This window comes from Bos mutus, chromosome 8 (genome assembly GCF_027580195.1).
Source record: "Bos mutus isolate GX-2022 chromosome 8, NWIPB_WYAK_1.1, whole genome shotgun sequence".
NCBI classification, from domain to species: domain Eukaryota; kingdom Metazoa; phylum Chordata; class Mammalia; order Artiodactyla; family Bovidae; genus Bos; species Bos mutus.
This window is the reverse complement of record NC_091624.1, coordinates 101,398,410-101,412,530: the sequence shown is the minus strand read 5'-3', so window position 1 is coordinate 101,412,530 and position 14,121 is coordinate 101,398,410. Positions and strand designations below refer to the sequence as shown.

The 14,121-nt window shown below is 52.5% G+C and overlaps 2 protein-coding genes across 6 annotated transcripts in view; one reads left to right on the top strand and one right to left on the bottom strand.

Annotated features, from left to right (window-relative positions):
- The window catches only part of ZNF395 (zinc finger protein 395), a 49,075-nt gene extending 38,481 nt beyond the window's left edge, over positions 1-10,594 (top strand). For both annotated transcript variants that reach the window (XM_005900070.3, XM_070376003.1), the window contains 6 exons: positions 2,090-2,325; positions 2,962-3,062; positions 3,738-4,020; positions 5,578-5,670; positions 6,644-6,747; positions 6,937-10,594. In XM_005900070.3, the coding sequence (XP_005900132.1) occupies positions 2,090-2,325; positions 2,962-3,062; positions 3,738-4,020; positions 5,578-5,670; positions 6,644-6,747; positions 6,937-7,048 (929 nt within the window). In that variant the 3' untranslated portion in view covers positions 7,049-10,594. The remainder of the gene's footprint in view (positions 1-2,089; positions 2,326-2,961; positions 3,063-3,737; positions 4,021-5,577; positions 5,671-6,643; positions 6,748-6,936) is intronic.
- Positions 10,595-12,464: 1,870 nt separating this feature from the next.
- PNOC (prepronociceptin) overlaps positions 12,465-14,121 on the bottom strand; it is a 35,525-nt gene continuing 33,868 nt past the window's right edge. For all 4 annotated transcript variants that reach the window (XM_070376146.1, XM_070376144.1, XM_070376145.1 and 1 more), the window contains one exon: positions 12,465-12,877. Coding sequence is in view for 3 of the 4 variants with exons in the window: in XM_070376144.1 (XP_070232245.1) it covers positions 12,792-12,877 (86 nt within the window). In the remaining variant the exon portion in view is untranslated. The remainder of the gene's footprint in view (positions 12,878-14,121) is intronic.

Below are 14,121 nucleotides of genomic sequence, written 5' to 3'. Positions count from 1 at the left end.
GCAGAACCTAATGCCAGTGACCACCGATTTGTTACGTCAGTGAATACTGAAACATCTCTGATCAATAATGTTTGGGTAACAAAAGACGTATTAATGGGTCTCTGGTCAATAAGCTGTCAGTACAGGTTTATGGCCTAGGCACGGAAGAGTCTGGGTTGGGCTTAAAGCAACCCAAAGGGAGGCAGTTTAAAAACTGAAAATTTCACAGGTCTGACTGTGGTCTTCCTGTTCAGACGCGTTGCTGGGAGCAGGGCAGCGAGTTCAGGCCCTGTCGGGCAAGCAGGCCTCCTGTCATCTCGTGATGAGTCTGAACTGTTCTCGGAGCTTGTCTTTCCTGCTCTAAACGTGTTCCCTGTGGATAAAAACAGGAGCCAGCTCTGGTAAAGTCTTCACCTCCCGACAGCTATGAGAGCTGGCTGAATGGTTTCTTTTCTCACGCAGGTTTTGATGTACTTACCTGGGTTTAAATTATCAAAAGGCATCTTTTAAGAAAGCCTGGTTAACAAGCCCTTCTCCTGGCCTCTGCATCCTACTCAACTCCCGGGAAAACTTCCCAAGTGGTACCCAGCCAGTTTGTCTGTGTGCAGGGGCGGGGTGGGGGCAGGAGAGGCTTTTCCTCTCCCCTCTCCCTGTTCTCCCCCTGCCTTTAAAGTGAGAGGTACATTTTGATTAGGTTATCTTTCCATTAATACAGGTGTCCCCTGCTATCTGAAAGTAGGGCATTTCTGTGAAAACTTTCGAAAACTGAAATGGTATAAGGCAAAGAAACCATTACCTTAGGACGCCTCTTGCTAACGGATGCACAAAGTACATTGTGATAAAGCACAGATACTCGCAGGTTCAGTTCAAAGCTCTGGGGGCTGGTGCTGAGATGCTGAGTGTGTTCCTAGGAAGGGGCTTGGTGGGGCCACTCTCACTGTTTGGGGCACCCTGCCTCTTTAACAGCTCGCTGCAGAACCAGCATTGAAAACTATTGTCACCTTTTTTCATAAAGTGAAAGTCCTCCTTAGATTTCTTTCAGTGAAAACAGGTCCTGATGTCAGGTTGTCAGTCTGTATTCATGGGGGATTGGTTCTAGGACCCGTGCGGATACCCAGATCCATGGATACTCAAGTCCCTTGTGTAAAACAGCATTGTACTGGCATCTAAGCTATGCACATTCTCCTGCATATTGTCAATCATCTCTAGGTTACTTATAATACCTAACACAAGGCAGATGCTGTGTACAACATTGTAAGTAGTTGGAAAGACAATGTAAATGCCTTTTAAATGTTGCTGTTTAAATGTTTCGTTGCTCTGTGGCAAATTCAAGTGTTGCTGTGGGGATCTTTCCGGAATTCTTTTTCCTAAATATTTTCAGTGCGGAAACTGGGGATTTGGAGGGCAGACCGCAGGTCTTGCATATGAAGGAAAAGGTATAAATTGAACTTTTGAAAACTGGGGGACACCTGCACACAAAATACAGCTACAGAGCGTGTCTGGCGGTCAGTGATGATCAGCACAGCTGTGGCAGGAAGGGTCCCTGATAACAGAGCAGTCTGCCACCCACAGACAGTGCTGCAATGAAGGGACCCATTCCTCATTTTTACTGAAGCCCAGAAAGGGGAGGGGTTTGTTAGGGAAGGGGTACTTTGTCAGTTTTTTATTTTCCCCCTTGGAATACAGAGCCAGGCAAGCAGAACCCGGCATTAGATTCAGAAACCCAGCTTTTTTAAGAAAATAATTTTTATTTATGTACCTATTTTTGGCCATGCTGGGTCTTTGTTGCTGCTCAGGCTTTTCTCTAGTTGTGGCAGCTGGGGGCTACGCTCTAGCTGCAGTGAGCCAGCTTCTCCTGTTGCAGAGCACAGGCTCAGCAGTTGAGGCACACAGGCTTAGTTCTTCCTTGGCCTGTGGGATCTGCCCAGACCAGGCATCAAATCTGTGTCTCCTGCATTGGCAGGTGGATTCTTTACCACTGTGCCACCAGGGAAGCCCAGGAACCCAGAGTCTAAACTAGAGTGTCCTGCCCCCGACCTGGGCTGTCTGTGCAGAATCTGGCATGAGCAAAGGGACAGGCACCGAGCATCCTCTGTCTTCTCCCCTCCAGCCTCCCGCACGGCCTGCGACCCGTGGAAGGAGAGCGGCGACGTGTCGGACAGCGGCAGCAGCACCACCAGCGGGCACTGGAGTGGGAGCAGCGGCGTCTCCACCCCCTCGCCCCCCCACCCCCAGGCCAGCCCCAAGTACCTGGGGGACGCCTTCGGCTCTCCCCAGACTGATAATGGATTTGAGACCGACCCAGACGCTTTCCTGTTGGATGAACCAGCTCCCCGAAAAAGAAAGGTGAGTAGCCTGAGCTTTCAAGCTCAGCCACAGAGGGGCCAGGCCTGGTTTCCCGGGCCTTCTCGGGCTCCATCCTGTTTCAGTGATCCATTTTAAAAAAAATTAATTAATTAATTAGGCTGCACCAGATCGTGGTTGTGGCATGTGGGATCTAGTTCCCCCCAACCAGGGATCGAACCCCGGCCCCCCTGCATTGGGAGCCGAGTCCCAGGCCCTGGACCATCATTTCAGCTCTCTTTTGCTGCTTCTCTTTCCTCTTGATATTCCCAGAAGCCCTCCCCTCCTCTCCAATGCCGCATCGTTGGCCTTTTCACCTCTGCCCAACCCAGCTCCCCTGTAGAGACCTCCGTCAGGTCTTCCCCTGTCCCCTAGCCCATCTCCCCTCCCCCAGCCCATCTCCTCTCCTCCATCCCCCTCCCCCCAGCCCACCCCCATCTCTGCTGCAGACCGATGCCGGCCCCCAGGACCAGCTCTCTGCCCCTGTTTGTCAGTCTTTCTGGTCTCTGGGAACCCGTTTAGCCTTCTCGAAGTCTCGATTGAGCCTTCTGCTGGGTCCTGTTGGATGTGACTGGAGCCCCACTGGGTGAGGCTGAGCGGGGGGACATGACCTCCTCATCCCTGTTCCTTTCCCTCCAGAACTCGGTGAAGGTGATGTACAAGTGCCTGTGGCCCAGCTGTGGCAAAGTCCTGCGCTCCATCGTGGGCATCAAACGACACGTGAAAGCCCTCCACCTGGGGTGGGTATGCACGCAGAGCTCCTCTGTCTAGGGCGTTCTTCAGCCCTCCTCCACCCACTGATTCCCCGAGACCCACGCCCCCAAATGTTTCTGAGAAACTGGCTGGCTGAGGACCCCACCCATCCCTGATCCTGGGCCCCGTGGAACAGCCCCTTTGCTGGGATCTTTGCTGGGAAGGAGGCCCTCCTCCGGTGGTGGGTGATGCTGTTGATGGGTATGTCTTCTCACCCCGGAAGGAAGATGGTTCAGTTCTGGGCACATAGAGGGTGGTTAGTTACTTAGAGGCTGTTGCTTCCCCTTGGGGAGCTGGGGCTCCCCTCGCACTGACAGCCGGAGCCGGGGCTGCAGAAGGCCAAGGGGACCGACTCATAGTCCTTCCCCTGCTGGAGAGAGTGACCGCGAGTGAATGGGGTCCAGAGAGGACCCAGGGCAAAGTGTGAAGCAGATCTGGCCAGAGGAGAAGCCTTCGGTGCTAGGGAAAATAATTCCCCTTGACGTGCCAGGGTGCAATCCCTGGGAGCCCATGTCGGGACCTAGGCTCCCACCTGTCCTCTGGGCTTCTCCTGTGACCTGCTGGTGGCCCTGAGCAGGCGCTCCCCCTCATGCCTCGCTGTCCCCTGTGTTTGGACCAGGGCAGCTTGTCGCTGGTTGTCACCGCATCTCCCTCCCCTGCAGGGACACCGTGGACTCCGACCAGTTCAAGCGGGAGGAGGATTTCTACTACACAGAGGTGCAGATGAAGGGGGAAGCTGCTGCGGCTGGCGTCCCCACCGCCGACTCGGCTCCGACCCCCAGCGTGACCAGCCCGCCCCTCACCATCCTGCCCCCACCGCCTCCTCCCAAAGCCCAGTCCTCAGGCCCGGATCACCCTGGCCTGGAGTCTTACCTGCCCTCTGGTGCTCTCAGCAAGTCAGCTCCTGGCTCCTTCTGGCACATTCAGGCCGACCATGCATACCAGGTATGGGGACCCCCTGGGACCTCAGCCTAGGGGCCATGAGGGATTCCGTGCCTGTCACTGGTCAGCCTGATCACAGGCCACTGACCACACTGATTGGAGGCTGAGTCCTCAGCTGAATTATCTCTTGCTTCTATAAGGAAAATGACTTCACACTCAATAAACACAGGAATTCCAGAGTTGTACCTTGATGACTGTAATGAGTGGTTACTGAATCTGGCTGAATCCAGTGGTTAAGAAATCTGGCTGAATCCCTAAGTAACCAGGTTGATAGATTTGGATAGGGGAATTGGTCCATTGTTGGTTATAAGAGGGGATAGACTAGTGTAGTAGGGTTTCCGAGAGCAAATCCCCAATTCTCAGAACTGTACTACATTAAATAATCTGGCCCTCAGTTTTTTGAATACATACTGTGTGTCAAGCTGCAGGATAAGCTTTGCAGATAGAATAAGATATATAATTCTTGAGCTTGTGAAGTGTACAGTTTAGCTGGAGAGAGAAATGAATATGTAACTACGATTAATTATAATAAGTAGTTAAAATATCTTACTGGAGGCACAAGCAATTGTTGTGGGTACAGGAAGGACCAGGCTTCCCTGGTGGCTCAGTGGTAAAGAATCCACCTGCCAATGCAGGTGATTCGGGTTCGATCCCTGGGTTGGGAAGATCCTCTGGAGAAGGAGGTGGCAACTGGCTCCAGTATTCTTACCTGGGAAATCCCATGGACAGAGGAGGCAGGGTACAGTTCACAAGTCGGACATAAGTTAGTGACTAAGCAACAATAGCTGTAAAGACCAAGGTATTATGCCCATTGGGTTGGGAAAGCAGTCATGGAGCGGGTGGCATTTAGGGTGGTTTTTACTGCATGTAGTAGGTGCCGAAGACTCTGTTTGCCATGTGCAAGTTTTTCTTAAAATCCTTTGATGCCTACTGCTTGTTTTTTTCCGACTGTAGGCTTATTTGCAAGTTAGTAATTAAGAAGCAGTGCTTTCCGTCGGAAAGCCTTTAGAGAGCAAGCCAGCTCTCCTTCTCATTAGAATGAGTGGTCATGAGTGGTCACTCAGCTATTTCAACTCAGGTGGCCCTTCAGGCCGCCAGCTGTCCCTGTGACATGAGACCTGGAAAGGGCGGTTGGTGATTTTAGAAACAAACCTTGACCTGGAGAGTCGCTGCTTCCATGCGGTTGCCCCAGGGGTGGCAGGCACTTAGCGCAGTGCCTGTGCCCCAACTCACAAGGCTGAATTTCTGGGGGAGCTGCCCCGAGCATGTTCTTCGTAGATGATGCTGCCAAGAAGTTAATCTGTGGAGATGATTAAGTCATGAGGCTGGCACGTAAACCAGCTCCAAGAGGGGAGCTCCAAAAAAAGCCTGGAGCCCGAGACAAAGACGACTCCAGAGAGCCAGTGCTCTGCTATTTCTCTCAGGAGGAGCATTTTGGGGTGTCCCAGGACTTTTTAGTGTGAGGTTGCTGTTGCTGCAGACCATGAGGTCACTGGAGTGGGAAGAGGGCCCTGAGAGCTTCCTGAGCTGGGCCCTGGCCAACGCACTCTGTCTCCACAGGCTCTGCCGCCTTTCCAGATCCCGGTCTCCCCGCACATCTACACCAGCATCAGCTGGGCTGCTGCCCCCTCCAGCACCTCCTCCCTGTCCCCGGTGAGTGCGCCAGCGCTCCAGGCCCCTCAGCCCTTCCAGGGGCCCTGGAACCAGCTGAGGGCTCAGCCACACACACCCCGTGCTGGAGGCCTTTCCCCCGAGCTCATTGCCTCCTGCACCCCAGCTTCTTGAAAGTCTTCATACCCTTGCCCACCGCCCCCCTCCCCCCCCCGCCCCGCCACCACCGAGAGTCATAGGTGCCAATAGAATGTGGGAGGGGCGTGCTGGCGAGGAGCACCAAGATAAAGTTTATTGCCAAGATCATGAGGCCAGGTGGGATCAGTGCTCTGTTTAGTTCTGAGCCCCTGGGGGTGCTTGGTAAGGTTTTGATGCCAAGAGGAGGAGGGAGAGGACATGGGGAAGCTGGAGGGGCAGAGGGAGGGTGAGAAAGGAGAGAGGGGCGCGTGGGGGGCTGTGCAGGTGGATCAGAGCTCTCCGGGCCACCGCAGACCAGCGCCTTAGGTTGCTTGCCCCAAACTGAAATAAATTGTAAGTTATTTTGAATCCCCATGGACAGAAGAGCCTGGCGGGCTACAGTCCATGGTGTTGCGAAGAGTTGGATACGACTGAGAGACCCTTAGGGTGTTGCAGTCTGAAACGCCTCCTGCAGGAAGGCATCACCGCACACTGTAAAACCCACGTACCCAAAGGTGCCGCTGAGGCTGTGCTGTCCCTCTTTCTGCCCCAGTATGGTAGCTTCTTCTAAATCTGCAGGTGGCAGCCCACGAGGGGGCCAGGCCAAGTGGCTCTCCTGCTTGGAGCCCCTTCCCCTAGCTGCAGTGTGCCTTTCAAGGCTGGCTCCTGCCTCTCCACCTCCACTCCCTCCTTGATCCCTGCTCACCTCTCCCTGAAATCTCCTTCTAGAGAAGGCCTCCTGGCACAGGTGGGGTGGGGGTAGCTGGCTGTCCCCCGGGATGGTCCTTTTGCCTTGCACTTCTGCCCTCGTGCTCACAGCCCCTCTCCTTGTGCCCAGGTCCGGAGCCGGTCGCTAAGCTTCAGCGAGCCCCAGCAGCCGCCCCCTGCCATGAAGTCTCACCTGATCGTCACGTCTCCACCTCGGGCCCAGAGCACCACCAGGTGAGCCTGTCCTCTCCCGAGATCTCCTTGGGGGCTCCTGTCCCCACCCGCCCCTCGTCCCTAGGGTTGGTCCCAGGGAGCCAGTGGGGGACGTCTCAGATGCGAGGGAGGCGGTCGGTCTTCCGGCCCTGGTGGCCCCCTTGCTGGCTGGCCAGCGGGTGACCATCCCCTCATTGACCCTTCTTGTAGGAAAGCCCGCGGGGAAGCTAAGAAGTGCCGCAAGGTGTACGGCATTGAGCACCGGGACCAGTGGTGCACCGCCTGCCGCTGGAAGAAGGCCTGCCAGCGCTTCCTGGACTGAACCACGGCCCCTCCCGGTGGCCTGGGGACACAGGCAGATGGGTCCCAAGCCCACAGCAGAAGCCTAAAAGCTACAGAGTGGACATGGGGAGTTTGGGCTCTATTGGCTAAGGTTGAATACTCAAATGTTTTAGTTTTTTTTTTTTAAATAGAAACAAAAAAATTATTTTTTTTCCCCTAAAATAAGAGAGAGCCAAAACTGACCAAGGGTATTCTGCAGCAAACCAGAGACCAAAGAAATGACTCCCCCTCCTCTCCTCCCCACAGCCTATCTCCCTAGGGGATTAATGTGTACCGTATGGAAGGAAGGGACAGCTCATTGTGTTTCCTGCTGAGCTGGTGGATTCTTTGCTTTCTCCACTCTTTCAGAAGGGACTTTGAGCAACATGGATTTACTTTTTTTTTTTTTTAGAGAAAAGATTTCTGGCTGATGACCCAGAGAACAGGACCTGCTGAGGCTGGGGTGGGAAGACGGGGCTGATGTGTGAGCTTTTTGAGGTGCAGCCGGCCCCCTTTCTCCACCCAGATCTAGGAGAAGGGAGAGATTGTCCTCCCCCAGCAGCTTCCATCAGAATGCAAGGAAAGCTCTTTTTCTGGTGCCAGCTGCTCCGATGTGGGGTCCCTCAGGTCAGGTTGCAGCCCAACAGATACGGTGTGGCCTCTTCTCCAAGCCCAGATGCGTAGGTTTGTAGAAAGACTGTCCCCAGGAAGCTGAGCCAAAAGGCTAAAAAGAATTCACGTCGTACAGTGTGGCAGATCAAGACTCCCTTGCCCACTCTTTCCTTGAGAAGAGACCAGACGGTATAAAACTCGGCAAGAGTTCTTCGCTGTTCCCTGAGTGAACCCACACCCACCCCTCCCCACCAGCTCTGGAAGACACCCCCTCAGAAACACTTTGTTTTCACTTACGGTGTATTCAGGAGCCTCTTTCTGATTAAAGATTCCCCCTTTGGCTGAGAGATCCTGCCCTGAGGTAGATCCCTCTTCGCCTCATGGGAACCAGGGATCTTCCCGTGTTCCTCCAAGGCCATAGGGCCGGGCTGGTGAAGAGAACAGAGAGAAAGGTAGGTGGCAGCTCCTGCCACGGTGAGAGGGCACAGAGCTGTCCCGTGGCTCCATGGGCTCACCTGGCCCTTTGGGGACCGTCTGGTTTTCTTCCTAAGGTGACAGGCAGGACAGGACTCTTCAGGGGGCTTCTGCGGGGTCGTCAGTGTGATGGGGAGGGTCAGTTGGATGTGGTGTCGTGGTTCCAGACACCTGTTGGGCGTCTTCTGGGGAGGTTAGGGGGCCTGAGGAGGTCATGTGACGGGAACTGGGGTTGATTTAGCATCTACTGGAGACCTCAGGAATGGAGGGGACCCCGAACTGCGTGACCTGAGAGCTGAATACGTAAATCCATTTTTGTTGAGGAGGGATGAGTAGAGGCAGGGGGTTCTGTGCCTGGGCGAGCAGGGCTGGGGGAGGGTATGTTTTTGGCTCAAAGCCTCACCTTTCTGCCGAGCGGGACTGGTCTGGGGGACTCCTCAGGGCCCACGTCCCAAATGTCAGGGGCTCAGGGAACTCTACCATGAGGCCAACTCTCTGGGGCTTGCACAGCGGCATCCAGGCTTTGGCTGTGAGCAAGGCTGTCCTTCCCGTCCAGGCAGGCTCACCTGGCTGCAGGAGCCCGATAGATGCCTTTCCATCTGTGACACGCATGTTGGAAACTGGCAGACGGGAATAGGGGGTATGATGGTGTGAAGGGTGATGGTGACCTGGGTTTGGTGACAGAAGGGAAAGGCACTCTAACACATGAGTGTCTTTGGTGGTGATGGGGTATATTTTTATAACTTAGTAAAAAAAAAAAAATGTATGTGGAATTCTGTCCCTCGGTAAAGCTGGAAATCAAGCCAGCAAGAGGTGCTGGGTTCTTCCTCCCGCTCCTTCAAGCTCCCAGCTTCCCAAAGCTGACTCCCGGCTTCGCGCCCTGTGCACCTGTAGGTCCTACCCGTGTGAGGAGGGGGCCTTTGAGACGGGGGTGGGGGGAGCTCTGCCCAGCAGCGTCTCCCCTTTCCTCCTTACTCAAAGCCTTTGCTGGGTCTCCCCTTTGGAGACACTATTTTCATTTCCTCCTCAGTTTGGACCATGTAGGTACAACTGGATATCAAGATTTTCTCTAAGTAAGGCAGGCTTGTCGCCTCACTGCTGTACAGGGCAGAAAAGGAAGAGAGAAGAAATTGATGCAACAATTTCAAAACTGAGGTTCTTGTTTTTTTTAACATTCTGGTGCGGCTTTCCCTGTCGGCCTTTGCTCCGGCCTCCTTCCCGGTGGTGGTGGCCTCCTCCAGCCCCTCTCCTCCCACTGCTCCGTCTGTGGCTGTCGTGCGGGTTCTTGACGTGTGGTCTGTCCTGGGGATGTCCCATTCGTCTCTTCTCAGAGGGCCGGGGGTTGTTTGTGAACTGACCCCACCATCACGCCTGTTTTCTTCATCTCTGTATTTCTCCCTACTTCCTGGCCCATCCTGGGAGGCAGAACCTGATGGAAGGTAAGAGGCGACAGGTGCGCTTTGGAAACTAACAGGACGGATTGGCAAAGCAAGCGTCTTGGGAAACTCTTTACTCCGGGGATGTTATGCTTATTCCCAATATTTTGGAAGTACCTTTGGAGTCTGTGGTGCCTGCTTTGAGCAGCCTTAATGATACTGAATCTGCACCCATGCTTGCGCTTCAGTGCGAAGAGAGTCCAGTGAATAGTGGTGGTGTAGTGGTGGAGTCACTGAGTCCTGTCTGACTCTTTGCAACCTCATGGTAGCCCTACAGGCTCTTCTTGTTCGTGGGATTTCCCGGGCAAGAAGACTGGAGTGACTTGCCATTTCCTGGTGGTCAAGTGAGGTCACAGGTGCAGAACACAAGGACCAACGGGTGAGTAAAATGGCTTAGATTTAATAATCTGACTTTGAAGCTGGCTGTGAAAGCAATCCTGTAATTTCAGAACACATTCTGAGCAACATCCACAAGGTTGCAGTTGGCCCGAGGCTAGATTCTTTGAAGGACATAATGGATTTGGATGTGGAAACTCTGACTTTTCGGAAGAAATCTGTCCTGTTACTTTCTGGTCCTCACAGGTTCTGACTTTACCAGGGGCAAAAAGAAAAAAAGGAGAGGGAGATAAATCCCATCTGTGAACTTGTCTTTATTGGCGCCTTTTCCCCCAGCTGTCTTCCAAGTATTATTTTTACTGTTAAAAATTTTTTTAAAAATGTGAAATATAATGTTTTTACAGCAATATGAAATATATTTTATAAGGAATAAAATGGTACATTGTCTGATTTGATGTGTGCCTGTCCCTCCGCCCTCTCGCCCTGCAAAGGATAAGATTATCTTTGTCCTTGGTGTTAAGCAAGCAATAGCCCCGGGGGAGAAGTGTGTATACTCCTTTGCTTATAGTAACAGCAGGCAACATTATCAGGGACCTGGCCAAGCGCTTACATGGATAAACCCACAAAGGAATTACTGTTGTCAGTCCCATTTTTATTTTATTTTTAAAATAAAATATTTTTAAAATTTATTAATTTATTTTCATTTCATCACTCCCATTTTACAGGTGAGGAAAGTGAGGCCCAGAGGTTAGAAAACTTGCCCAAAGTCATCATCTGGAAAATAATAGCGTTAGGATTGTAATCTAGGAGATAACCAGTTTCTTTTTTTTTTCTTCCTAATCTCTGATTTTAATTTTTACAGTTTAATGGTTTATTACAGTGCAAACACCTAAGTATCCACCATTCCTTCAAAAAACAGATCATGGCCAGCATTCCAGAAACTGCCATTGTACCTCTGTGTTGTGCTTAGTCGCTCAGTCGTGTCTGACTGTTTGACCCTATGGACTGTTGCCCGCCAGGCTCCTCTGTCCATGGGGATTCCCTAGGCAAGAATACTAGAGTGAGTTCCGATGCCCTCCTTCAGGGTATCTTCCCAACCCAGGGATCAAACCCAGGTCTCCCGCATTGCAGGCAGATTCTTTACCATCTGAGCCACCGGGGAAGCCCTCTAGCTAGGTGCTATTCCTCCTTTCCTCATAAAAGCAACCACTGTTTTTTTACTTTTTACATTAGTGACTTCCTTGATTTAGGAAAGTAACCATTTTCTCTCTTGCTTGCATTGTTGATGATGGGGAGAAGGTCCCGGCTGTGGACCTAAATTTGCTGGGGAGCCGGCAAGTGCCTACGGAGAGAAGGAGCCACCTTCTGCTTGTGCAACGCGTGCTAACCCTGCTCCCCACCCCCGTCAACCCGTGGCTTTTGTGTCCTCTGATGGCCCACGATGCTGGTTCAGAGCTGGCCTGGGTGGAAGGGGAGCTGGCACAGAAAGCTCTGTCTTGCCCTGGGAGGGGGTTCTAGGACACACACCACCCAGCAGTGAGGTGTGAAGCTGCTCAGAGAAGAAGACCTAGAACTAGATTTCTGCCAAAGTCAGTCTAGATCAGCAGCCTGTGGGAGAGGTTGTCCTTAGCCTTTCCCTCCCCTTGGTGTAGATTAGAGAGCCCCTTTCTCCCTCTTCCCCTGTCCTTGCCCCACTTGGTCTAAGACAGACTAAGAATCGCTGCGATTTCCCGCCGGTGCCCGCCACCCCCACCCTGCCTTCCTGCACCCCTCCTTTAAAGGGGTTTACTGCCTTTGGGCTGGACATTGTCCATTTGCAGCTCTGGACCCTCCCAGGTCCACCTTTGTGACTGCATCCAAAAGTTAGGTTGCACCCCTAACTTTCTGGCTCCCAGTTGGGTCTGACCAACAGGAGACGCCAGGCTAGAGTTGGAAAGGAGAGAGTTCAATCTCGCCGATGGTACCAGCCTGCACAGTGAGTGGCTGTTTCCCTCCTGACCACTAGAGGGAGCTACAGTCCTCACTGGGTTCCAGTAACCCCTCACCTCACCAGGCGCCCCCGCCACGCCCCGAGTTCCCCAACAGAGCACCTTACCCTCCCTATTGATTTCCCACGGCCCCCTATATATCTGTATAGAAGTTTGACCCACCTCAGTCACTCCATTTGGGTGGACCAGAGGTTTCTTGGCTGAATTGATATTACCCATCTTAACATGTTTTGAGTTAGTTTCGACCCCATCCAGAGGGTCCCAAACCAGCAAATGCTACATCACCTGGAAATTGTTAAAGATGCAACTTTCTAGTGAGTCAGAAACTGAGGGTGGGGTACAGTAGCCTGGCCCCTCCACCATCCCGCCTGCTGGGTCCAATCACAGAGCAGCGGGCTTTGGACCTGGGGACCCAGCACGGTCGGGGTGTTCCTGCTCGACACACTTGACATAAAACAGAGTCACCTGCGTTTGGCCTCTGGCTCTCAGGAGAGGCAGCTCTGACTGTATATCTGGAGTCTGTGCTCTCAGTTAAAGAAGCAGCCAACCCATTTACTAACCATTTGCTCAGTAGAAGTTTAATGGAGAAATCTGTTTAAAACAACCGGTCAAAAAGAACAGCTCTTTTACAAACAAGTTACGGCAGTGACGAGTCAAAACCCCAGGCTTGATTTCCTGTTCCTTGAACCCACCACCTCAAAGGGGGAAGAGGTGAGTGAGAAGGAGAGATGGGGCCGTTTAAATGTTAGCTGGAGGAATTACAAAAATACACTCTGATGTAGCAACAGGGCTGTCATGAAACATGCCATGAATGGGGAGGGGCCAGGAGGAGTCAGGGAGGGAAAGACAACCAGATGGGGCAGGACCCTGGGGTGGCAGCCTGGAGGCAAAGCTCGCCTCAGTGCCTTGGGGAGGGAGGCGTCCTGATGCCCAGCCGGCAGGTTTGGGGCTGGAGACATGCTGCTTTGGGGATCGCCCGGACACCTGGAGAGACATAAAATGACAAATTAATGGCAGATTAAAACGGCAAATCTGACAGTTTTTCTGTCCCTTCAATTCGATTTTCCCTAGTGCCTGAGAAATAGAAAGGAGGCAAAGAAAAACTATCGTCTGGGACTTTCCTGGAGGTCCAGAGGTTAAGATTCCGTGCTCTAAATGCAGGGCTGCTGTGCTGTGCTTGGTCGCTGTCGTGTCCAACTCTTTGCAACCCCACGCGCTGTAGCCCACCAGGCACCTCTGTCCTTGGGGATTCTCCAGGCAAGTAAGAATACTGGAGTGGGTTGCCATGCGATTCTCCAGGGGTTCTTCCCAGCTCAGGAATCGAACCCAGGTCTCCTGCATTGCAGGTGGATTCTTTACCGTCTGAGCCACCAGGGAAGCCCAAGAATACTGGAGTGGGTAGTTTATCCCATCTCCAGTGGATCTTCCCAACCCAGGAATCGAACGGGGGTCTCTTGCCTTGCAGGTGAATTCTTTACCAGCTGAGCTACCAGGGAAGCCCTAAATGTAGAGGGCCTGGTCAGGGAACTAGGATCCCACATGTTGTACAGTGCGGCCAAGTAAATTATGTTTTTTTAAAAAAGCTTTATAAGCCACATAATTATCCCCAAAAGCAGCAAGAAGGGGTCCCTGACTCCCTCTACACACCTGTTTCCCTGGCCCATAATCTAGCGTCAGAACCAAGAGAACAAAGGGGAAGCCTCCTGCCCGGAAACAGTTCTCTTATCCCTGGTATCAGTATTTGGAATCTCTGTATAGTAATTCATTTCTTCAGGCTAAAAAGAGCCCTCATTTGTGGCTCTATTACAAGTGCTAACTTCACTGATTCCTCACCAGGAATGAATCTGCTCACTCTCCACCATCTAGAAAGTCAAAGTCTGGGGCAGCGGAAGACAGGAGGGGAGCATGGGGCCAGGAAAATGGACGGCAGGTATCGGGATCAGTCGCGTACTCTTCACAGGTCTCTCTAGGACTGGTCCTGCACCCCAGTGTCCCTTTTTTTATTCCACTTGTTATTTTTTTATTGGAGTGTCATTGCTTTATTATGTTGTTAGTGTTTGCCGTAGAACAAAGTGAGTCAGCTATAAGCATACAGATATCTGCTCCCTCCTGAACCTCTCTCCTTCCCATCTCGCCCCATCCCGCCCTTCTCGGTCGTCACAGAGCGCTGAGCTGAGCTCCCTGTGCCATACAGCAGCTTCCCACTGGCTGTTTTACATGGCAGTGGG